Below are 24,171 nucleotides of genomic sequence, written 5' to 3' on the forward strand. Positions count from 1 at the left end.
CACACGCCCAGGTTGCGGGCTCAATCCCCAGTAGAGGGTGTGCAGGAGGCAGCCAATCAATTATTATCTCTCATCATTGATGTTTCTATCTCTCCCTCTCCCTTCCTCTCTGAAATTAAAAAAAAAAAATGTATTTTTAAAAATTGAATTAATGTAAAACATGTTCCCAAAGTCTAGGCTTAAATTGCAAACATAAAACAGAGCCCAAAGGACACTTGAATGGGATATCTATTATTTCAGAGGAAAGAAAGTTCAAGTCCTGCTGGGGTTTTGTTTTGGTTTTGGTTTTGGTTTTATTTTTAATAAAGGTAGTACAGACAAAAAAGAGGCAAACATGAAGAACCAGTTTTTTACCTTCATCATGCATTCAGGCAGTTTAGCCAAAGTGGCCAGATGCAGTCTGGCAGCTGAAGTGGCCTGCTCCTTCTGTGGTGAGGACTGCCTCCTTCTGTTTGGAGGCCACGCCCAGTATGATTGCTTTAAGGCAGGGGCTGGGAAGAGAGGAAGGGTCTAGAAGAACCCCTCAATAAGTAGAGTGAATGACACTTAGGGCTTCCTCTCTGCCACAGGGGCTCTTGGCTGCAGTGCGGAGATGCATCATGTAGATGCGCTGGCCTCACCAAGGAGCCTGGGGCCTGTTTCTACTCTAACTTTTTTCATTAAAATAAATGAAGATTAATGGAATGCTCTGAAAACCTGGGAATTCCCCAGTCACCCTCTCTAAGGGTAAACCTATTGTGTTAGAATGACCAAAATCTGCAGGACTGGCTTGTAAATCTTTTTTTTTTTTTTAATAGTTCATTGATTCATAGAGAGAGAGGAAGGGAGAGGGAGAGAGGGAAAGAGAAACATAGATGTAAGAGAGAAACATCCATCAGCTGCTTCCAGCATTGCCTCGAGCCCACTTGTGCCCTGACCTGGAATCAAACCAGCAACCTTTTGGTGCTTGGGACAACACCCAACCAACTGAGCCACACCGGCCACAGCTGTAAATCTTTTTCAGTTCTTTTTTACCCTAAGAAGTGAGAGCCTTGCCATAGCTGGCTTGGCTGAGAGGATAGAGTGCTGGCCTGAAGACTGAGGGTCCCAGGTTAAATTCTGGTCAAGGGCATGTGCCCAGGTTGCGGGCTCCATCCCCAGTAGGTGGCGTGCAGGAGGCAGCCAATCAGTGATTCTCTCTCATCATTGATGTTTCTATCTCTCTCCCTTTCCCTTCCTCTCTGAAATCAATAAAAATATATTTTTTTAAAAAAAGAAATGAGAGTTTCTATAGGCTCCTACCAAATATGGAAATTTAAAAAGCTCCAAAGACTCTTCTTCTTTTTTTTTTTTTAGAATCAGGGAAAAGCTCATGCTGAGGAGCAAGGCTGGGACACTTAACCATGAGAGTTATATCTATTAAACATGACCACAAAGAGATTTGAGGCAGTGTGCAAGCATCAGTCCTGCTCACCATGTGTGCATAAGGGCCTGGCAGTGTGGGCAATGTGGGGGTCTCTCCTGGCATCCAGGCCCACTCAGACACTATAGAACCAGTGGAGAGAACTCCACATGGTTGTACACAGGCAGGGGGAGAAACTTTCAAAAAAAGCCAGTGAGCCCTGACCGGTTTGGCTCAGTGGATAGAGCACCAGCCTGCAGACTGAAAGGTCCCAGGCTCGATTCCGGTCATGGGCATGTACCTTGGTTGCGGGCACATCCCCAGTAAGAGGTGTGCAGGAGGTGGCTGATCAATGTTTCTCTCTGATCGATGTTTCTAGCTCTCTATCCCTCTCTCTTCCTCTCTGTAAAAAATCAATAAAATATATTAAAAAAAAAAAAAAAAAAAGCCAGTGAGCCATGGCTGGGTAGCTCAGTGGGTTAAAGCACCATCCTTATACACCAAGGTTGCAGGTTCAATCTCCTGTCAGGGCACATACAAGAATCAATCAATGAATGTATAAATAAGTGGAACAACTCCTCTCCTCTCATCACCTTTCCTCTTCTCTCTTCCTCTCTCTTTCTCTTTCTCTTTCTCTCCCTTCCCAACCTCCCTTCCTCTTTCCTCTTAAAAATTAAAAATGAAAAGTCAGTAAGCAGCCCAGCCAGTGTGGCTATTTGGTTGAGCATTGTCCCATGCACCAGGAGGTCACCAATTCAATTCCTGGTCAAGGTACATGCCTGGGTTGTAGGCTCAATCCTGGTAGGGGACAAACAGGGGTAGCTGATAGATGTTTTACTCTCACATCAGTGTTTCTCTCTCGCTCTAAAAATCAATAAAAAATCTTTTTTAAAAATCATATTACAGCCTGGCCAATATGGCTCAGTGGTTGAGCTTTGATCTATGAACCAGGAGGTCACGGTTCAATTGTTGTGGACTCGATCCCCAGTAGGGGGCGTGCAGGAGGCAGCCGATCAATGAATCTCTCATCATTTATGTTTCTATCTCTCTCTCCCTCTCCCTTCCTCTATATCAATAAAAAAAAAATTTTTTTTAAGTAAAAAGATTGAGAAAAAAATGGAATCAAGATGACTCCAGACAAATCTTTTGGCCCAGCAGCTGAAGGTGTGTTCTCCTCTGCTGAGAAGGACAAGGCCTTGGGAGGAACAGGTGTGGGGGAATTGGGTCATGAACATATTAAGTTCTAAGTGAAAATGTCAATTTGACTCTGTACAACTGGAGTTTGGAGGGAGTTCCAGGCAGGATATACAAATGCAAGGGTATTTGACACTCATCTCCCAAACTGGAGAGGTACCTGATGAACCCCCTTTTCTCTCTTGCCTACATGTTCTGTGAGGTAGAAGGAGAGGAAAGAGCTATTTTAAGAAAAATAGACCAATGCAGAAGCTCCTAACTTGATCAGAAAACAGGCCTAAGAACACCAAGTCCCACCCTCAGAGCCCCATAGTCACCTGTGCAGACTTACCTTTACCCTGGGGTTTGGGGGTTGAACTTCTACCCACACTTACTTGCACAGTTATGAGGACTAATGGAACTCAGAAATGCAGAAACACTGTGGATTCCAGTGGCTCCAAATCATGAAGTAGGGTGACTTCAAGAACCCAATCATAGGCTGCTCCTCTTGGTCCTCCTTCCACTTTTGCTCAAGCCACTTGGCATTCTCCTTTTTCCCCCGCCCCACTCCGCCACTCCAATCAGTAAACTAACCACTCCCTTTTTTTCCTCAGCTACACAGATGTTATTGATGTTGTCCAGGCCCTGCAGACCCATCCAGACTCAAATGTCAAGTCTTCCTTCACCATTGGTGCCATCACAGTGTGTGTGGAGCCCCTGAGCTGCTACATGGAGCACAGGTACACTCCTAAGACTACCTCCAGCCCACAGGACATGGTGTGTTTAGTGTACAGAAAGCAACACACTAGCAGGAGACACATCTTCATGTGTTTGTCTTTTGGAACACGTCAGTCTACCTTATATACAGTAAATGCTCAGTTGTTACTTGGTTAGTGCCCGGTTCTAGAAAACCCCTTTGGACTGGCAGCCTCTCCCCACTTTTCTTTGTGTGCTGAAGAGGCAGTGGAACTGGGAGCAGCATCTCCCAGAAAGAAATGCCCAGAGCAGCCTTTTCTTCTGTCTTTACTGCATAGGAGGGGCCTGTGTCCCAAGGCCCTTGGAGTTTCTCAAAGATACTTTTTCATATGGTGAAGCCATCTTAAAGCCATTTTTACCTCAGTTAATGACACTCATTCTCACTACCAAACGGGGAACTTTTTTTTTTCTCTAACTTTGGGAGTAATATAAGAACAGTAAAGAAAATTGGGTAATAGTTCATCCATAATCTCACTAATTCAATATAACTATTATAATACTTATGAATTCCTTTCTGATCTTTTTTTAATTCTTTATTGTTTAAAGTATTACATACAGTATTACATATGTCTCCTTTTTCCCCCATTGACCTCTCCTCAGCCTCCCCCACCCCCGATCACATGCCCTCACCCACCTAGTGTCTGTATCCATGGGTTATGCTTATATGCATGCATACAAGTCCTTTGGTTGATCTCTTAACGCCCCCTACCCGCCCCCCACCGCCTTCCCTCTGAAGTTTGATGGTCTGTTCGATGCTTCTCTGTCTCTGGATTATTTTTGTTCATCAGTTTATGTTGTTCATTATATTCCACAAATGAGTGATATCATGTGATATTTATCTTTCTCAACTGGCTTATTTCGCTTAGAATAATGCTCTCCAGGTCCATCCATGCTGTTGCAAATGGTAAGAGTTCTTTCTTTTTTACAGCAGCATAGTATTCCATTGTGTAGATGTACCACAGTTTTTTAATTCACTCATCTGCTGATGGGCACTTAGGCTGTTTCCAAATCTAGCTATGGTAAATTGTGCTGCTATGAACATAGGGGTGCATATGTCCTTTCTGATAGGTGTTTCTGATTTCTTGGGATGTATTCCTAGAAGTGGGATTACTGGGTTGAATGGGAGTTCCATTTTTAATTTTTTGAGGAAACTCCATGCTGTTTTCCACAGTGGCTGCACCGGTCTGCATTCCCACCAGCAGTGCACGAGGGTTCCTTTTTCTCCACATCCTCTCCAGGACTTGTCGTTTGTCAATTTGTTGATGATAGCCATCCTGACAAATATCTCATTGTCTTTTTGATTTGCATATCTCAGATGACTAGTGATTTTGAGCATGTTTTCATATGTTTCTTGGCCTTCTGTATGTCCACTTTCAAAAAATGTCTATTTAAGTCCTTTGCCCAGTTTTTTATTGGATTGTCTATCTTCCTTTTGTTAAGATGTATGAGTTCCCTATAAATTTTGGAGATTAGGACCTTATTGGATACTAGAGGTCTGTTGCATGAGGATACATGCAATAGGCCTTCCTTCCCCTGGCATCTGGGACCCAGGCCTTAGTTCTGGCTGCCGCCTTCCCTCTTCGCTCCGGCCGGAATCTTTGCTCCGACCGGAGCCTTCAGTCTTCGCTCCAGCCGGAGCACCGCTCCTGTAGCTCCCTCCACTCCCCTCCCCCCCATCTCCCCCTCATAGCAGGCGTCCCACCCCGCCCCACCGCTCTGCACCTGCATGCATGCTGCCCAGAGGCAAATATGTTCTTCCATGCAGTGGGCTTTCTTGTTGTTTTGTAGAAGGTTTTTATTTTTATGTAGTCCCATTTGTTTATTTTCTCCTTAGTTTCCTTTGCCCTAGGAGCTGTATCGGTAAATATATTGCTACGACATATGTCTGATATTTTGCTGCCTATGTATTTCTCTAAAATTTTTATCGTTTCTCGTCTTACATTTAAGTCCTTTATCCATTTTGAGTTCTTATGGTTTCCTCTCTTAAGTTTAAGTTCTTTATCCATTTATGGTATAAGTTGGTGGTCTGGTTTCATTTTTTTGCATGTATCTGTCCAATTTTCCCACCATTTATTGAAAAGACTGTCTTGATTCTCTTGTATGCTCTTGCCTCCTTTGTCAAATATTAAATGAGCATAATGGCTTGGGTCGATTTCTGGGTTCTCTTGTTTTGTTCCATTGGTCTATATGTCTGTTCTTGTGCCAGTACCAGGCAGTTTTGAGAATAGTGGCTTTGTAATATAGCTTGATATCTGGTATTGTGATCCCTCCAACTTTGTTCTTCCCTTTCTGATCTTTTTGTGTGCATGCTTTTTTCCAGTTTTATATTCTTCTTTTTCTTAGGTTAACCTATAAACAAACATATATGTTAACGTATGTATGTTCTTGTATCACACTGGTAATTACATTTTTATTATATAATCATTATGTGTGTGGGTGAACATAATTATCTTAATCATTTTACCACTGTTACATAGGATGTCTCCAACTTTTCACTATTATAAATAATACAGTGGGAACACCTTTATCCATATAAACTTCTCAAATTCCAGATAATTTCCTTAGACTAGATTCCTCAGAGAGATATTATTAATTAAGTGTATTATAAGTTTATTACTTTTTATTCACATTTCCACATTGCCTTTTTGAGTGGGTTTTACAGTTCACACTGCCCCAGTGGTGTCTGGAATTACCTGCTTCATCATGAAAGCATTCCTCAGTGGGGAGAGTTTCAAGCATTACATTGTCTCCTCAGAGCTATTTAACTTCCTCTCCCTTTAGCCTAGTGGAGTATATCCCAGGTCTGTAATCATGTGGTCTTTCCAGCTAGTCCTTATTATTATTATCCCCTGGTAACTGATTGATCTATCCTTAGACCGTCACCTGAAAAAGCTCCCTTCCTATTTGAGTCACAAGTTTGGTATCTTTAAATTTCTCATAGAAATTACATTAGAGATTATGTCCCTAATCACCTTGTCTGATCCCAAGAAATGACTTCGCCATTCTCTCTTTTCATTTTCTGTGATCCTGGTTCTGCTCCTTCTGTCTTAGGTTAGGTTACTGTAATGAATGCTGAGCATCACCATTGTACTGTGGACTTCCATGCTGACTCTTAACATGCGACTCTTTCTACCATTCATGTCTCTTCTTTTTCTTGTTTTTTTTAAAAGATGAATTAAAGCAGAAGGAGGTCTAACATGGGACTAGATAACTACCATAGATACTACAATTTTTAAAAAAAGTAGGAAAAGATAGTAATAAGGAAACAACAGATGGAAGTTACACTTCAGAAAAATTAGCCCAAAGAAGTACTCTTCTGCACTGTGAAGAAAAACGAAATTCAGGAGAATAGGAGCTAGCGGGTGGGGTAGAGAGAGCTCAAGGAAGAGATATAAAAGGTCTGGGGAGCCCTAGCCAGGTAACTCAGTTGTTTATCATCCCAGTGTGCCAAGGTCGCAGGTTCGGTCCCGGTCAGGGCACATATAAGAACAACCAATGGCCTTAGCTGGTGTGGCTCAGTTGGTTGAGCATTGTCTCATGCACCCAGAAGTTGCAGGTTCGATTCCCGATCAGGACACATGCCCAGGTTGTGATCTCGATCCCCAGTAGGGGGCAAGCGGGAGACAGTTGATGTTTCTCTCTCATCAGTGTTTCTATCTGTCTTTCCCTCTCCCTTCCTTTCTCTCTAAAATCAATAAAAACAATTTTTTTAAAAAAAGCAAATCAGTGAATGCACGAATGGGTGGAATAAAAAGTCAATGTTTCTCTCTCTCAAAAAAAAAAGGTGGAAATAGGGCATAGAAGTCTTGCTTTTTTCTTTCTGTAAAATGGGGTTAGTATGGCTTCTTTAATCTAGGAGGTGGACTAGATTCAGGATGGACCTATGTGAGATTTGCCTGATGTCTTTATTTTAGTGGGTTTCATTCATTGAATTTCTATTGAGTGATTGCTGTATGCCAGGACCATTCTAATCATTGAAGGGGCAGCAAGGAACAAGTTAACCCAGGTCTCTACATTTTTGTGGATATGCACATGAGAATTTTGGGACACATGTTTTGGGGCAGATTAGATCAGTATCATTTATTAATTGACTAAAATTTTATATAAATCAGGTACTTGGTTGGAACTTGAGAAAATGCATGATACCATACCTACATAAGACTTAGGAGTATATTATAACCACAGCTATTTTTGTTATTCAGAGGAAGAACTGGTCAGCAACCACTATAGTATACGCATTATTTCAGTGTTTGTTGGTGCAGAATTTGTCTACTATGTTTAAGACTCCTAAGCCAGGCACTCTTTAATATTACAGTTTAGTAGGGAGGATGAGTGAGCCAACATTTATTTTGCTCTGTGTGTCCGGCACTGTGATGCTTTACTCCTCTTAATTCTCTAAATCCTCCTTTAAGGTAGGCTTCATTGTCATGTTTTACTATGAGAGAGCCACTCAGAAAAATTAAGTAATTTTCCAAATGCCACAGCAATGGCATGTACATAATTAATCATGATATAGAGTAGGAAGTGCCATAATAAAAAATACTTAGTATAATACAATTTTATACAAATTATAAAGAAGCGGTGATAACTCCTATTTGAATTAGAAAGAAAGCCAGAGTATAAATTTGAAGGACCAGGATCCCAAAATGCCAAGATATGAGAAATTGTATTCCAGTTTCAGGGAATCATATGTATGTGCAAGTCCGTGTGTTCTGAATATTTTCTTTGCAGATGCTTAAAGGGAGCAGCTTGATGACCCCAGGCCCTCTCAGATCCCTTAAGGGGGAACTCTGCTCAACCTTATCTAAAATGCCTGGCTATGAGAAGCAAGCAGGGTGCTAAGAAGGGCCTTTCAGGGCATGTACTCTCAGGCCAGGTCACAAGCACTTGATGGGGACAGACACTTTCTAACAATATATTTGCTGTAGGGGAGGAGGGCGTTCAGTGAACGGTGAGTGCAGAGAAGTCAGTGAGTTCTGTTCTTGGGAGACTCTGGTGTGGATGTTCCAGGGCTCTTGACCTTGCTCAGAGCACATAGGGGGTTCCTCCTTGGAATTCTTCAGACCCCATGAGGTAGTCAGGAAAGAGCAGCCCAAAAAGTGGTATTCATCCAGCTCACTCACCCACCAAATTCGGTTTCAAATGATGTGTGCCTGGCTGTTTTTAGAAATCAAATAGAAGAATGAAGACTCGCCACCACCAAGGAAAATCCCCCCAGTGTTTTGAACAGCATTAACACCTGCCACATAGACCAGAAACAGTTCAGAAGTGTGGCTTCAGTAAGCATCCCACTTGCAGGGAAAGAAAACAGGAGCTCTATGGTGCCAAGCAGACCTGGGTCCCTGCATCAGCCCTCCCACTTATTAGCTTCATGTGCAGCCTTGGGCAAAGTGCTTAGACTGCTTAGTCATTCTACACCCTTTCTTCTCAGCTTTTAACGGGGTGGATGTAAAGACAGAACAAGATTGTATATGTGAACTGCTTGCATAGGGCCCAGCCCCGTAGTAAGACAAAAGGCAGCTATTCTCATTAGTGTTACTGTTCTTCCCTGAGAAGAGCACTATGATGTTTTAGGAGTTTTAAAGCACTAAGAGTGTGGGATTTTCTCTGGGGCTTCCTACAGAGCTCCAGTTATTAACTAACTCACACTTTGGATCAGTCACCCTCACCGGCTTCAGTTGTGGTCCAGTCAGTTTCCTGTTTTTCATTCACTGTTAGAAGTCAGAATGGGATTAAAGGGGAAACAGGATTCTAGTGCGCACATGAAGGGAAACATGGTGACTTTGGTACTGAAAGCCCCTGTTAGAGTTCGGTGAATGTAATTTTTCTCATTTTCCTTGGATTTCCCCTTTATGAAGACAGTACCTTAAAAAAAAAAAAAAAAAGCCAGCTCTCTTTCTGTTTCCTATAGTCTAGAGACTGGCCATGCTCAGGTAGGTATCCCCTCTTCAGCATTCCACCAAGAGTTGGCCACGTAGGGACTTTTCCTGGTTTAAGGGACCCTGTTTTGGTTCAAAGCTGTGAAAACCTCTTGCATAGCCATGGCTATCCTAATGCTCAGTGCTTTCTGCCGCTTGCCCCTCAAGGAAATCATCTTAGGTATCAGGGATATGCTCATTTTTGTGGGAAATAATGACAACTCTGACATTATGGTTTTAAAATATTTCTTTTTCCTCCCTAGATTTCTCTTTCCGAAATGTCTTGACCAGTGTTCACAAGGTAAGCAATGGGCTTTACTCCTGTTTGCATGACTTTCAGATTCTGTTTAGATGCAACAGACTTTTCTTCATTCTCCTACCTACCATTCTAAAATCTAAAACAAATACATTGGTACAGGGAAAACTTTGACATCTTTTATTTTTATATTTGATTGGCAGATTTCTTCCAGAGTTGGTCTCTTAATGATGACACATTGCCATGGCAACACCTCTCCTGAGCTGGGCTTAAATCTGCCCTTGCCTTCCAACTAATATCAGTGGACTGAATAGGTATTCCTGGCCACTGGAACATCAAGATCTTGCATTTCTCCTATCCCATGAGTGCAGAGTGTGGCCCGAGAGAATAGAACCTTCTCCCTTAGTATTCCCCCTACATACACTGGAATTTTCCATACCTCCTTGGTAGCATTTAGAAAAATCCACCCATCCTGTAGGTTACACTCAACTTTGCATTGTCTTACTGTCTGGAACCCTAGAAGCAGCACTTTTTTGTCATATTAGCTATGGTGCCTGGAGACCCAGAATAAATTCTAAGTTTCCTGCAGTGGTGATAAAATGCTCATTGTTGTCAGAAGACCTGGGCTCTGGGCTTCCTGAGCCACCCCAGCAAGTAGATATCAGACAAAGAAATAACTTGGTGTCCCCAGCAGAGTTTTGCCCTGCTGAGCCCACTGCCAGTCCACAGGGAGCGGAGACAGCCGAGCATACCAGAGATCCAGAGATGTTGTCCTGGGAAACAGCTGAGCTGGGTGCTGCACAGGGCAGGAGGCCGGGTCACTGGTGGGAGGAATGTGCAGTTGGACTGCTGCACCAGGAGTCTCAAGTCCCGCCTCCAGAGGCCCCTGTGGCTTTACAGGCATTGCACCCCAGAAACTGAGTGGAATGGAGGTAGATACACACAGTATCTACCCCAGGTAGAGATTAAGGAGATCTTATGGAGGTTGGGTCAGTGGGATATGATGATAGGTTACATATGGGACATGAGTTAGAAAACGGAGATATGTTGGATGACTCCTAGGTTTCTAGCTTGAGAGATTAGGAAGGTTGGTGGTGCCTGTCCTTGAAATAGAAAGCACAGGAAAAAACAAAGGACTGGAAGATAACCAAGGAGAGCTGTCTGGTCCTCAGATACATGTTTGGTAGTCAGCATCAAAGCCACGGGTGTGGGCTGTAGTCAGCTCCTGTCCACCACATTATTGCCACCCTAGTGTCCTTGGCTCCTTGACACTTTCTCTCTCAGTGACTCTCTGCTTTTTTTGCACATAAAGCACAGATGCTTGGGCTGCCCTGGCAAAGGGCAAGTGCTTTGTCTTCAATGTCATGAGCCTGAACAGGACAAATTGCATTCTCTCTGGCACTTAGTAGGAATATTTCAATATCACTGTCTCCTAATTCAGTGTTCAAAGGCAACTTGTGTCAAATTCTGTGCTTGTATAAGGCTAGGGATGTGATCAGATATGGGCAGTCGATCTTGGGGCCACATATGCTGTTTTCTGAACTCCAGGGGGCTTGTGCAGTGAAGTGCCTTGATAAATATCTTCCCCTCGCATCTGGGCCCAGGGAACCCTGTGGACTGGTCTGGCCTGGCTCACCATGGGCATGGGCTGCCTGGCGGGGGCGGGGGCAGGGGGGAGGCAAGGTCAGTTGACTCATGAACAATACAGGTTTGAACTGTGCAGATCTGCTTATATGCAGATATTTTTTAATAAATACTGTAAATGTATCTTCTCTATGATTTTTAATAACATTTTATTTTCTCTGGCTTATAAGAATACAATATATAATATATATAACATACAAAATATGTGTTAACTATTTGTTAACAGTAAGCTATTAGTAGTTCAGTTTTGTGGTAGTCAAAAGTTATATGTAGCCTAGCCCGTGTGCCTCAGTGGTTAAATATCAACCTATGATCCAGGAGGTCATGGTTCGATTCTTAGTCAGGCCACATGCCCGGATAGCAGGCTTGATCCCCAGTTGTGGGCATGTGGGAGGCAGCTGATCGATAATTCTCTCTCATCACGGATGTTTCTTTGTCTCTCCCTCTCGTCCCTCTCTCTGAAATCGATTTTTTAAAATTATATGCAGCTGAAACCGGTTTGGCTCAGTGGATAGAGCGACGGCCTGCGGACTGAAAGGTCCCAGGTTCGATTCCGGTCAAGGGCATGTACCTTGGTTGCGGGCACATCCCCAGTAGGGGCTGTGCAGGAGGCAGCTGATCGATGTTTCTCTCTCATCAATGTTTCTAACTCTCTATCCCTCTCTCTTCCTCTCTGTAAAAAATCAATAAAATATATTTTAAAAAATAAATAAATAAAATTATATGCAGACTTTATTTTACTATAATGCCCCTAACCCCAAAGTTGTTTAGGGTCAACTGTATTTTTCTCCTCGGTGATTTAGTGGCTCCCTTGGAGGTGGTATCTGACACCAGTAGACAAACACTTCATGTCCCAAGGGAGCATATTGCTTCCCTTTGCTCCTTTTCATGAGTCAGTTTCTCTGATTCATTGCTTTTACAGCAAAGGATTATTTACAATGAGAAAAGGACTGTATTGCAGTCCCAAGATGATATGTATTACAGAAATATAAGGATTAGGAAGTAATCTCAGTGCTTAAAAAGCTAGCAGGGCCCATTATAATGTTGCCTTGAATGCAGAGTGACACATTTTACTAACATGCACTGCTCTTAGAAGTATCTACAGATAGATAAAAGAGGTGAACTTTGTTTTCTCCGGGGCTACTGAAAGTCTTTTCCCCAGACAAGGATGGTCAGATAGACCTTAGAGATGTCTGGGCACTGTTGGGAATGGGCCAGACTGGTGAGACCTTGGCCAAATCTGGGTACCCACTCCTTGGTACAAACAGAAGGAAGCTCCTGAGCCAAGCAAAATGAAAACACCCACCGTGGCCTCTTCACCCTGAGCTCCAGATAACTGCTGCACCTGCTGCACAGATGGCATTTCCTCTTGACAGGTGGCAGTTTGCATAGCTGGCCTAAGGAATGCTAGGCATAATCCTTTTGCTTGTTTCCCTATAAAGCAAAGCCCCTTTTCTATGTCCAGTTCTTGACCTAGAATTCCAAGCCCACAGGGTTTGCCTATGATGGTACTTGTGAGGCAGACAGTACTTCGGGCAGAGTACCTCTCACCTTTTCCTGGACGGGCCAGGCCTGTTTGTGACCCTGGTAGTATACACTGCTTAGGTTGACATGTTTGCACTAGTCTGACTCCAGTTTCTTTGGCCCAAGAAGATACTAGACAGAATCCTAAGGCCTTTATTAGCCTTTACTGAGCCTTTCCTGGCTCCTCACTGCAAGACCCACCACAGCTATTCTCATCTTCTACCCCTGGGAATCTGACAGGCCTCTTGCAGCATCCGGCTTCTGTATCTGCCATCTCCGGAATGTGCTGAGCCTTCTAGAACCCTGCCTGCTTCCCACTGTGCCACATTCTGAGCCTGGCCTCCTCACCTTGCCTCACTCTGTTTCCAGAGGCCCCAGTCACTTCCTGTGGCTGCACCAGCGCATGGGGTTCTGGCATTAGCTCACCAGGCTGTCCTTCCTGTCTCCCCTGCAGCCTCCAGAGTGACCTTTCTAAATGGGAAAGGGAGCACAGGCATCACCAGTGTCACCTTCATTAGCAAGCTTCCCTGACTCTCTGGCTGAAGATGGTGCATCTTTTTCTTTTCTTTTTATTGAATGTATTGGGGTGACACAGGTTAACAAAATTATATAGGTTGAAGATGCTCCATCTTAATGTTAAAGCTTCTGAACAGAAAGGGCATGCAAGGAACCTTTTAAAATGGAATAAACAAAATGCTAACATATTCTCCATTTGAATTTCTAATCATGTGCTGTTACCAAAACTAGGTCTTACATGGAGACCTTAACAATAGAGGTGTTTTGTTTTTCTTAATCCTCACCCGAGGATATTTTTCCATTGATTTTTAGAGAGAGTGGAAAAGAGAGGGAAAGACAGAGAAAAATATTGATGTGAGAGAAACACATCGATTGGTTGCCTCCTCTTTGAGCCCTGTCCAGGGCCCGGGCCAGGGAGGAGCATGCAGCCGAAGTATGTGCCCTTGACCGGAATCGAACCTGGGACCCTTCAGTCCGTAGGCTGATGCTCTATCCACTGAGCGAAATAGGCTAGGGCAGCAGTAGAGGTTTTGAGTGTGTTAGAAGCTTATTTAAAAATGTGATTCTGGCCCTAGCCGGTGGTTGCTCAGTGGTTAGAGCGTCAGCCTGTGGACTGAAGGGTCTTGGGTTCGATTCCCAGTCAAGGACACATGCCTTGGTTGCAGGTTCCCCAGCCCTGGTCAGGGCATGTAGGGCATGTGGGAGGCAACCAATCAATGTGTCTCTCTGATATCGATGTTTCTCTCTTTCTCTCTCTTTCCCTCCTCCCTCCTTTCCACTCTCTCTAGAAATCAATGGAAAAAATATCCTCTGGTGAGGGTTTTTTTTTAATGTGATTCTGTATATTTCTATATACTTGTATATGCATAGACTGTCTGAGGAAGCCTACTCAAAACTGGTTATCAGTGCTTGCCTCTGGGGAAGGGAGCGAGGGCTCAGGGTGCAGAGGCAGGAGGAAGAAACTGTGTACTGAATACCTTTTTGTACTTTGAGTTTTAGACCAAAAATATGTATATACCGTAGCCTTAGAAACCTTTTCAGATGGCTGTCTGATGGATGGGATTTGCTTAGAGTTTTATGAGGGATATATTTTGGCATGTGAGTGCCCATACCATAGCTGCTATGGCAGCTGCCTTCGGAGGTTAAGTGGCATGTATCTTTTTTTTAATAATATATTTGTATTGATTTCAGAGAGGGAGAGGGAGAAAAAGATAGAAACATCAGTGATAAGAGGAATCATTAATCATTGATCGGCTGCCTCCTGCACAGCCCACACTGGGGATTGAGCCTGCAACCCAGGCATGTGACCTCCTGGTTCATGGGTTGACGCTCAATCACTGAGCCACACCTGCTGGGAAAATCTTCTTAGTTATAGAATTAACAATAACACCTGTGATAATTCTATTACAAAGTGGAATATAAATGTTGAAAATCTTAAAAACCTATAAATGAAATTATATCTAACAAAAAATTAGGAGGACAGCAGGAGAGAGAACTCTCTTTACATCTTCCAATGGGGGAGGTCAATAAAGTTTTAAGTTGTTAAATCAAGTTATAAAGAGTTATACACTTTAAAGATATAAAAGTATCCATTAGAGGAACTAAAATTAGTTTTTGTTTTTTTTTTTTTTTGTTTTTGTTGTTAATCCTCACCTGAGGATATTTTTCCATTGATTTTAGATGGAGTGTATTTAAAAAAAATTTTTTTTTATTGATTTCAGAAAGGGAAAGAGATATATAAACATCAGTGATGAAAGAGAATCATTGATTGGCTGCCTCCTGCACACACCCTTCTGGAGATCAAGCCCACCACCCAGGCATGTGTCCTGACTGGGAATCGAACCCACAATCCTTTGGTCTATAGGTTGACTCTCTAACCTGAACACACTGGTCAGGGCAGGAACTGAAATTATTAATGTAATCAACCAGAATATGATGGTGGAGAAATGGGAAGAATTTAATTATATACCAGCTTCCGCATCTGTCATATTGGAAAGTCAGTAGACACTGTCTAAACGTGACATAATAAGAAATAGTGATTTAGATCTATTATTTATTTTTTTAAATATATTTTATTGATTTTTCACAGAGAGGAAGAGAGAGGGATAGAGAGTTAGAAACATCGATGATAGAGAAACATCGATCAGCTGCCTCCTGCACAACCCCCACTGGGGATGTGCCTGCAACCAAGGTACATGCCCTTGACCGGAATCGAACCTGGGACCCTCCAGTCCGCAGGCCGACGCTCTATCCACTGAGCCAAACCGGTTTCGGCTAGATCTATTATTTTTAAAAGTTAGAATTGCTATCATAAGAACTAAAAGATTGTAATCCCACCACTTATCAAAGAATGCAAAGGCTATACTGCTAAAGATTAAACAATCTAATACAAACAAGGTGACAGAACCAAAGTGTCATAACTATAAATGGGATAAACATGCAAAAGGAAAAATATCTCAGATTAAACCAAAAACAAAATCTAGTTATGCAGTGCTTTATAAAGAGAAGCATCTAAAACTTAGTAAGGGTGATGATAAAATATTGGGAAAGACATAACAGACAAATGCAAACAAAAAGAAAGAAGGCAATATTATTAATGGCAAGGTTGAATTGGCCAAAAAAATTGAGAAGTCTAAAAGAGCAATTTGTAATGATAAATGATACCATCTACTACTTGTTGTGAATATTTCTATACCAAATCAAAAGAAAGCATATATCCTAGGTTACTACATTACTAAACAAGAAATAACATTTTAAAATAATAAATTAAGCATTCAAATTAAGAAGTTAGGAAAAAACAACAACAAGAGGGGACTCTTTCCTCCTCCCCACATGGGAGTCTGTGCTGTGAGATTCTTCCCCTTCCCCACATGGGAGTCTGTACTTGTTCTTCAATAAATCTCCACCTTTGCTATAAAAAAAAAAAGAAAGAAGAAGAACAAATTTTAAACTAGCTTATAATAAAAACAATTGAATCTATCAAAGAGATCCAGCTAGTGTGTTAAGCAATACTAGGGGGGTGCAATCAGCAAAATTCAGACTGGGAAAAATTTACAGGATATAATTTTTCAACAATAAATTTCAAGGAAATAAGGAGAAACTATAGATTGAAAGGGAATTATGAGATGTATCAATGAATATAACATGTGGACTTTAGTTCCTGGTTCAAAAAGTTAACTCTAAGAAAACATTCATGAGATAGAAACTTGAGCACAGATCATACTTTTCATATTTGAAAAAATATTGTTAATCATTTTTAAAGAGTTCTTATCTTATGGAGATATATACTGAAATATTTTTGGATGAAATAATAGGATATCTGGAATTGGCTTCAGAATCACACAGTGCGGGAGCAGGGGAAAAAAGAAAAGACGGGCATGGTATGGAAGGAATACAATTAGCCAAGTGTTGATAATGCTTGATGCCTGGTGATGAGCACATGGGAGTTCATTGCACTACTTTATCTATTTTTGTATATGTTTGAAATTTTTACAGTATTAAAAAGTGAATAAAGTGGTTGAATAAAAAATGCAAATGTTCTTTACAGCAGAAATGGTATATATGCTATGATCATAACTATATAAAAATAGGAGTGAGTAAGGAAAAGATATAATTTTATTGGCATGGTGGAATGTGGTAACTTCCCTGATTTCCAAATTCTCTTTAGTGTTACGGATTTTACTTCTGTATTTTCACAGAAAGGTTTGGAGTGATCATGGCCCACCCCACAACCTGTCATTACATGTGCCCCTCTTTCTTATTGTATCATGTGAATATCTGTGTTAGTACTTACCTTGCAATTGTGGGTTTATGTGTATGACTCCTTCTCAGCTGTACACTTGGAGAATCTACTGGTTAGCACCTGATACATGGTTAGTGCCTGGTAAATGTGGTCTGAACTGGTGAAGGTCATTGGCACCCATTCCTGATGAGGTTAAGTACAGGAGATGCAGAAAGGGCCCCCTGATGAAGCTCAGGGTATCAGCTGAAAAGCAGAATTAAGAAGATAGGAGGGCCTGGCAAGTGTAGCTCAGTAATTGAGCTTCAACCCATGCACCAAGAGGTCAGTTTGATTCCTGGTCAGGGCACATGCCTGGGTTGCAGGCTCCATCCCCAGTAGGGGGTGTGCAGGAAGCAGCCCATTGATGTTTCTATCTCTCTCTCTCTTCTCCTTCTCCCTCCCTCTCTCTCTCTCTCTAAATCAATAAAAAGCATTTTGAAAAAGAAGACAGGAGATTAGGAAGTAAGGCAGCCGCAGTGTTGAGGCCATGCACTCCAAGAGGTGGCAGAAAAGGGAACAGAATGATGGCTGTGTCTCTTGGTGTTGGGGGTCTGGGGTGTCTATACAAGGGGCTACTGGAAGGGACAATCTGGGGAGGGAGCAAGGGCCCATGTTGGTGTGAGCCCTCAGCCCATCAGGACTCTGAAGGCTGAACTGTTCTTGGTTTTATTGCCAGGCCTGGTGAGTAATGTGGTGTTCACCAGTCACACCACGGAGCAGAGGCACCCTCTCCTCGTTCAGCTGCAGAGCCTCATCAGGGCTGCCAATCCTACCGCAGCCTTCATTCTTGCAGAAAATGGGATTGTCACCAGGTAAATTTATCCCGTTCCCTTCACCCCACAGACCAGGCACCTTCTCAGATGCAGCAGCTACCCTCTGGTAATGCACCACAGGGTCCTGAGCAGTTATAGAAGTGCTTGATGCTACGTAAATCACCAGAAGGACACTATGTGTCAGTATCCTGTCCTGTTTTAAGATATTTTATTTTAATGCATTCACATTTTCATTCATTAAGGAATGGAAGTCAAGAATTTCTCAAGTTCCTGTGTTAACATGTAAGAAAAATTACATAGATAGAGGACATAGAGAAATTATCTTTTTACTTCATGGACTTGGGTCCAAATTACAAACTAAAAATAGATCATTGGTGACTTTGTGTGTGTACGAAAGCATCTGATTGTGTAGCAATTTCGTTTGCTCAGTAAGGACACTAAAAGGTATATACTTTTTATATAGTCTTGACTTTTTTAAAATATATTTTTATTGACTTCAGAGAGGAAGGAAGGAGAAAGGAATAGAAACATCAATGATAAGAGAGAATCATTGATCTGATTGGCTGCCTCCTGCATGCCCCCGACTGGGAATCAAGCCCCCAACCCAGGCATATGCCCAGGCCAGGAATCGAACTGCGACCTCCTGGTTCATAGATTGATGCTCAACCACTGAGCCATGCTGGCTGGGCTAGTTTTCACATTTTAAAAATTGATTTAAGGGAGGGAGAGAGAGAAACATTGATTTGTTCTACTTATGTATTCATTGATTGATTCTTGTATGTGCCCTAATCTGGAGATTGAACCCTCAACCTTGGCATATCAAGACAATGCTCTAACCAACTGAGCTACCAAGCCAGGGCTAGTTTTGACTTTTGAGCAATACAAATATTTTACATATTCAAAAACTAAATGAAACCAACAAGGAGGAAAAAATCTAAATACAAACAAAAAAGTGAAACCATCTGCAATCACACACACAAAATAATTAATTCAGGTAACTTTTGAGCTTAATCCTCTATTGGTATCCTGATTCCAAACAACATCACTGAATAGAGAAGGGAGATTATAAATATGGCCTTAGCCAGTTTTGCTCAGTGGTTGGAGCTTTGGCCCATGGACTGAAAGGTCCCCGGTTCAATTCCAGTCAAGGGTACAACCTTGGTTTCAGGCTCGATCCCTGGCTGGGTCAGAGCATGTACAGGAGGCAACCAATCAATGTGTCTCTCTCACATCAATGTTTCTCTCTCTGTGTCACTCTCCCTTCCATTCTGTCTAGAAATCAATGGGGGTGAAATATCCTCCAATACGATTAATAATAAATGTGAAATGGGAAAGGTGAGGGAAAGCCCTGTAAATGTTGGATTTGAATTTGGGGAAACTCAGTGTAAATTTATTATTTTTAAAAAGGTATATTTACGAGCTCTTTCCATTGAAAGGGACCAGAAATACTAATCCCACAATAAATACCCCTACTTCTAGATCTTGGTTTCTATGTACCGATCCACTGTCAGGTATCAGGACTCCTTGGAGAACTGGCTGATTGCAATTCTAGGGCAGGTACATTTTATGCCAAAAAAGCAAAGATTTCTGTAGATATGTCAAAAGGATATGGGAACTATCTTAAGAAGCTGTCACTAGCCAAATTTGGGACAACTTGAGCATGAGAAAGAATAATGATAATAATGGATTATAGCACATGGAATAAAGTGAGTCTATGTGATACTAAAAAAATGAAGAGGGGCAGGATACTAAATCTCTTTTAACAGGCAAATGCTAACAAATAAATAAGGATTTCTAGAACTAGAAAGTCACCATCTTGTAACCTTTGGTATAATAACTTGGTTTAGGCAAAAATCATCAATGGATGCTCAGTAGTTGACAGATTGTTGAGGAAAATGATATTCACTAGTCTCAGAGCATCACTCCACAGACTACTTACTACTTACAAAGACAGAAAATACCTTCACAGTGGGAGGAGGGGGTCTTGTAGTCATGACATTGACCAAATGATTCAACTTAGCAAGGCCTCTAATGGGACAAATTGGCATGATGTGCCTCCGTCCTATGATGCTGTAGGAAGGACACATCACCTGGCTATTAATCTTGCCCAAAATATTCACCTGAATCTAATCATGAGGAAACAACCAGACAAATCTAAGTCATGGGACACAAGACAGCTGGCATATCTTCAAAAAGGTTAATGTCATGAGAAACAAACACACATAAAAGTTGGAGGAATTGGCCAAAACCGGTTTGGCTCAGTGGATAGAGTGTTGGCCTGCGGACTGAGGGGTCCCGGGTTCGATTCCGGTCAAGGGCATGTACCTTGGTTGCGAGCACATCCTCAGTAGGGGGTGTGCAGGAGGCGGCTGATCGATGTTTCTCTCTCATTGATGTTTCTGACTCTCTATCCCTCTCCCTTCCTCTCTGTAAAAAAACAATAAAATATATATTTTTTTTAAAAAAAGGAAAAAAAGAAAAAAAAAGTTGGAGGAATTGTTCCAGATTAAAGGAAAATAAAGATTGTAATTTTGATGGGTGATCCTTGATTGGATCCTGGGTCTCCCCACCCCCCAGAAAGGGAAAATTTGAAAATGGATGTATATTAAATCAATACTTCTTCAGCTTTAATGTGCATATGAATCTCTTGAGGATTATTAAAATGAGGGTCTGACTCAGTGGGTCTGGAATGGGGCCTGAGATTCTGCATTTCTAATGAGCTCCCAGGTAATACCAGTGCTGCTGGTCCACAGTATTAAATTCCTCGGGCGTGATAATCGTATTGTGGTTCTGTAAGAGAATGTCTTTGTTCTTAGGTGATGCATACTGAAATACTTAAGGGTGAAATAACAGAAAAAAATGCTTGCGTTTGTTGCTTATATGTGGGGGGTGGGGGGGCGGGACGGTGGAGAAAGAAAGCAAATGTGCAGGTTAAGATTGATAGTCCTAATTAATCTGTGTGGTTTTTTTTTCTGTATGTTTTCAAAGGAATGAAGACATTGAGCTAATTCTGTCAGAAAACAGTTTTTCAAGTCCTCAGATGCTACGATCTCGATATTTAATGTTCCCTGGCTGGCAAGTATCATCATTGAAAAGTAGCTAAGATTTATTTGTAAACCCAATGACTTATTTATTTACAGCATGAGAGAGAGAGAGAGAGAGAGAGAGAGAGAGAGAGAGAGAGAGAGAGAGAATATACCAGGTGTGCTATACAAGGGTGTCCATGGCAGCTGGAAGGACCTGCCATGTCCCAACAGCAGCTGGCTTTTCCAGGAGCCCAGTGCTCCCCATCTTGGGCCCCAAATTGGGAGCCTTGCTGTATGTTGAGGAAAAGGATAGATATAGAATAACGTGAGTATTTATTCCTGTGGGCACCAGGCACAATAGTGTCTTGTGTTCCCTCTGGTCTCTAGTGAGGGTGAGGTGGCTGACACAGAACCAAGGAGTTGTAACCTTCCCAGGTGAGAGAGTCACTCCTGAGAATAGTCAATCCTCTAGGGTTCCTTCCTGACAGGTGAGTTCCCTGCCGATGGGGCCCAGAAGATGTTTCTTCTGTCCTGGCAGCCTCCCAGCCTGTGACCTTCTCCTCCAGAGGGGAGAAGAGAAGGAAAGAGACTACAAGGAGCATTGTAATCATACTAATACCAGCAGCTCAGGAGCACTTACACACATTGTTCTAAGACAGCACACTCCGGTATGGTAACCATTAGCCACCTTTGACTGTTTAATAAAATATAAATGAATAAAAATTCAGTCTTTTAGTCATACCATACTTGATTTGAATCACATCATACTTATACAGTAGGTAAGTGGATCATCCCTTTTTCCTGAACAAGACAGTTATATCCTAGATAGAAAGAAAGAGATGGAGCTTCTGAGGTGAAACCCTCCTCTGGTGGCTGCAGATGCGGGGCCTTTTGCTGCCCACACCTAAGGGCCTGGGCCTGAGACTTCTTCTATCCGCACCTGGTGCCTAGGGAATCACCCTTCCTCCAGTCCATGCTGACTCATTCTGAGCACGTGAACCGAGCGAGCTCCGGATACACTTTCCTGGAGGCAGACTGATCCAGGAAAGAGCTGGGTATGAGGAGCTCATTAGAATGTTCTGTGAATGTGGAGTCTGAAACCTTCCCTTGATCAGGAAAATCAATCATTGTAGATAATCAGAGATGGAAGGGCCTTAAAATCACCCTTCAGGGAAGGTGGGGGAGGGTGGGTGGGTGGGAGGTGATCAACCAAATAACTTGTATGCATATATGCATAAGCCATGGACATAGACAATAGGATGGTGGAGGGGGGGGGGGCTGAAGGGGATCATTGGGCGGGGGAAGGGAACATATGTAATATTTTCAACAAGGAAGATTTTTTTTTTTTTAAATCACCCTTCAGGCTCTCCCTTCTGAATTCCTTCCTTGGATTCAGATAACTTAGTCATTTAACGAGATGGCAGCCATCAGACTCCTACTCATCCCTAGACATTACTCCCCTCCCTCCTTGGGTCAGGGCCCTCACCTCCTAGTGAATGGACTTCAGCTCCAGGATGTGCTCATTCTGAGCTGTGAAGATTCTTAGCCATTCTCCTTCACAGCCCTCTGTTCTCCTTGGCCCCGCCCCCACCTCCCTGGTTGAAGGGTGTGTTTCTAGCCTGGGAGGAAACCTTTCCCTCTTCCTTCATCCCCCTCCAAATTAAGGATTCGGGCTCTGAGCACAGAAGCCAGAGTAACTCATGGTCTCCAAATGGCTGTCTGGGTTGGGGAGAGAAAAAAGACCATGGCAGTGTTGCAAAAATGTTATGCTACTACCCAACTTTAAGAAATCACAAAGAATAAGATACTTTCAACAATATAAAATTCAAAATTACAGTTGCTATTTTAAAACCAAGGAAACTAATAAGAAAATACAGCCCAGCGGGTATGGCTCATCAACCTATGAACCAGGAGATCACGGTTCAATAACCAGGTTATAGGCTTGATCTCAAATAGGGCACGTGCAGGAGGCAGCTAATCGATGATTCTTTCTCATCATCGATGTTTCTATCTCTCTCTGAAATCAATAAAATCATATTTTTTTAAAAGAAGAAGAAAATACAATAGACAGGAGGAAAATGATTGCTTCAAATGTGACAGAGGGTTAATATAATATTTGAGAAACTTGTTTGGCTAGTTAAGAAAAAATAGCCCACTCCATATAGATGTGGACAATTCACTGAGGATCAAATACAGATGGCAACCGTGATAGCAATTCCATGTCAGTAATATTCAAAATGTAAAATGATGCCTCACTATTATTTTGATTGATACTATTAAATTTATCCAAAAATATCTATAGTAACCATTGCTGGGGAATTGTTGTGAAACTGGAATGCTCACCTACTGCCAGGGGCAGTATAAATTATTATCATTGAGATGGTTACACCTTCTTCTGGACTGATTTCCATCATGGGGATTCATCTGAAGGAAATAATACAAAAGAAGAAATGACAGTTCCATAACTTTGGAAGCTAGTTGATGGGAGTTTATTATACTACTTTCTACCTTTGCATGTGTTTGAAGTTTTCCATAATATAAAGTTAAATTTTTTAAATGCTCTGAATATGGCCATGTTCTGAATGAGTCTGTGGCAACATTATGTCTGCTGTACTCAAAACTGAGAAAATAGTGCAGAGCTGCCTCCGCCCTTTAGTTCCTTCTGGAGAGCGTGTACACACCAAATATACAGTCTGTTAAGCTACCCTCAGCAATGATGGAGCATAGTTGGAGCCCTTGAAAGAGTGGGTGGGGTCCTGAGGAAGAGCTCTAAGGGTACTAGGAAGGACCCCTTGCCTCAGGTGGGACACTGGCAGGCTTCAAAGGCCGAAGGGGTCTTTGATGTCAAGAAACTACTAGTCTAAAGAGGTAAACCATTCTTCCCAACCTCAAGGTGAAAGAAACATATATACATTTAAACAAATGTATTATACACAAAATTGTGTACAAGTAAGAGATAATTCAAATATTACAGGATAAATAATATGTAGTTCATTCCAAAGTATTATATAATACTGTTGTACTTACAGTTTTTTAAACCTTTTAAGGTATGAAGGTAAATTTGATGCTGGATCAGTCTTTCCATTAATGGTTCAGATCTGTGTATGGTTTGGTCGTCCCTTGGAGAAGACTCGCTTTGTAGCCAAATGTAAAGGTAAGCCCTGGCTGGGACGTGTCCCGGACCCCAGTAAAAGAACGCCAAGAGTTGTCCCTGTTTCCTGGCACCATTTTAGTTTTCTCTATGCTGTCTCTTCTCTTCATTTGAGTCTGAAAACAGGCAGAGGGATTTGAGAATGCAGGAATCCCCCACCTCTGGAGCCCCTGGGGAGGAATGGGGAGGAATAGAATCCATGAACCCAGGACCCTAGAGTAAAATACCTTCCTGGTCCCTAACCGTCCCAGCGCTGCCACTCTGAACTTGGC

At 42.2% G+C, this 24,171-nt stretch overlaps 1 protein-coding gene across 2 annotated transcripts in view; it reads left to right on the forward strand.

The window, feature by feature from the left end:
* Positions 1-24,171, forward strand: part of DNAAF9 (dynein axonemal assembly factor 9) — a 137,918-nt gene that overhangs the window by 107,058 nt on the left and 6,689 nt on the right. For both annotated transcript variants that reach the window (XM_054724371.1, XM_054724372.1), the window contains exons 28-32: positions 3,169-3,294; positions 9,492-9,529; positions 17,626-17,761; positions 20,711-20,797; positions 23,796-23,902. In XM_054724371.1, the coding sequence (XP_054580346.1) occupies positions 3,169-3,294; positions 9,492-9,529; positions 17,626-17,761; positions 20,711-20,797; positions 23,796-23,902 (494 nt within the window). The remainder of the gene's footprint in view (positions 1-3,168; positions 3,295-9,491; positions 9,530-17,625; positions 17,762-20,710; positions 20,798-23,795; positions 23,903-24,171) is intronic.

This window comes from Eptesicus fuscus, chromosome 12, assembly GCF_027574615.1.
Source record: "Eptesicus fuscus isolate TK198812 chromosome 12, DD_ASM_mEF_20220401, whole genome shotgun sequence".
In the NCBI taxonomy this organism is placed as follows: domain Eukaryota; kingdom Metazoa; phylum Chordata; class Mammalia; order Chiroptera; family Vespertilionidae; genus Eptesicus; species Eptesicus fuscus.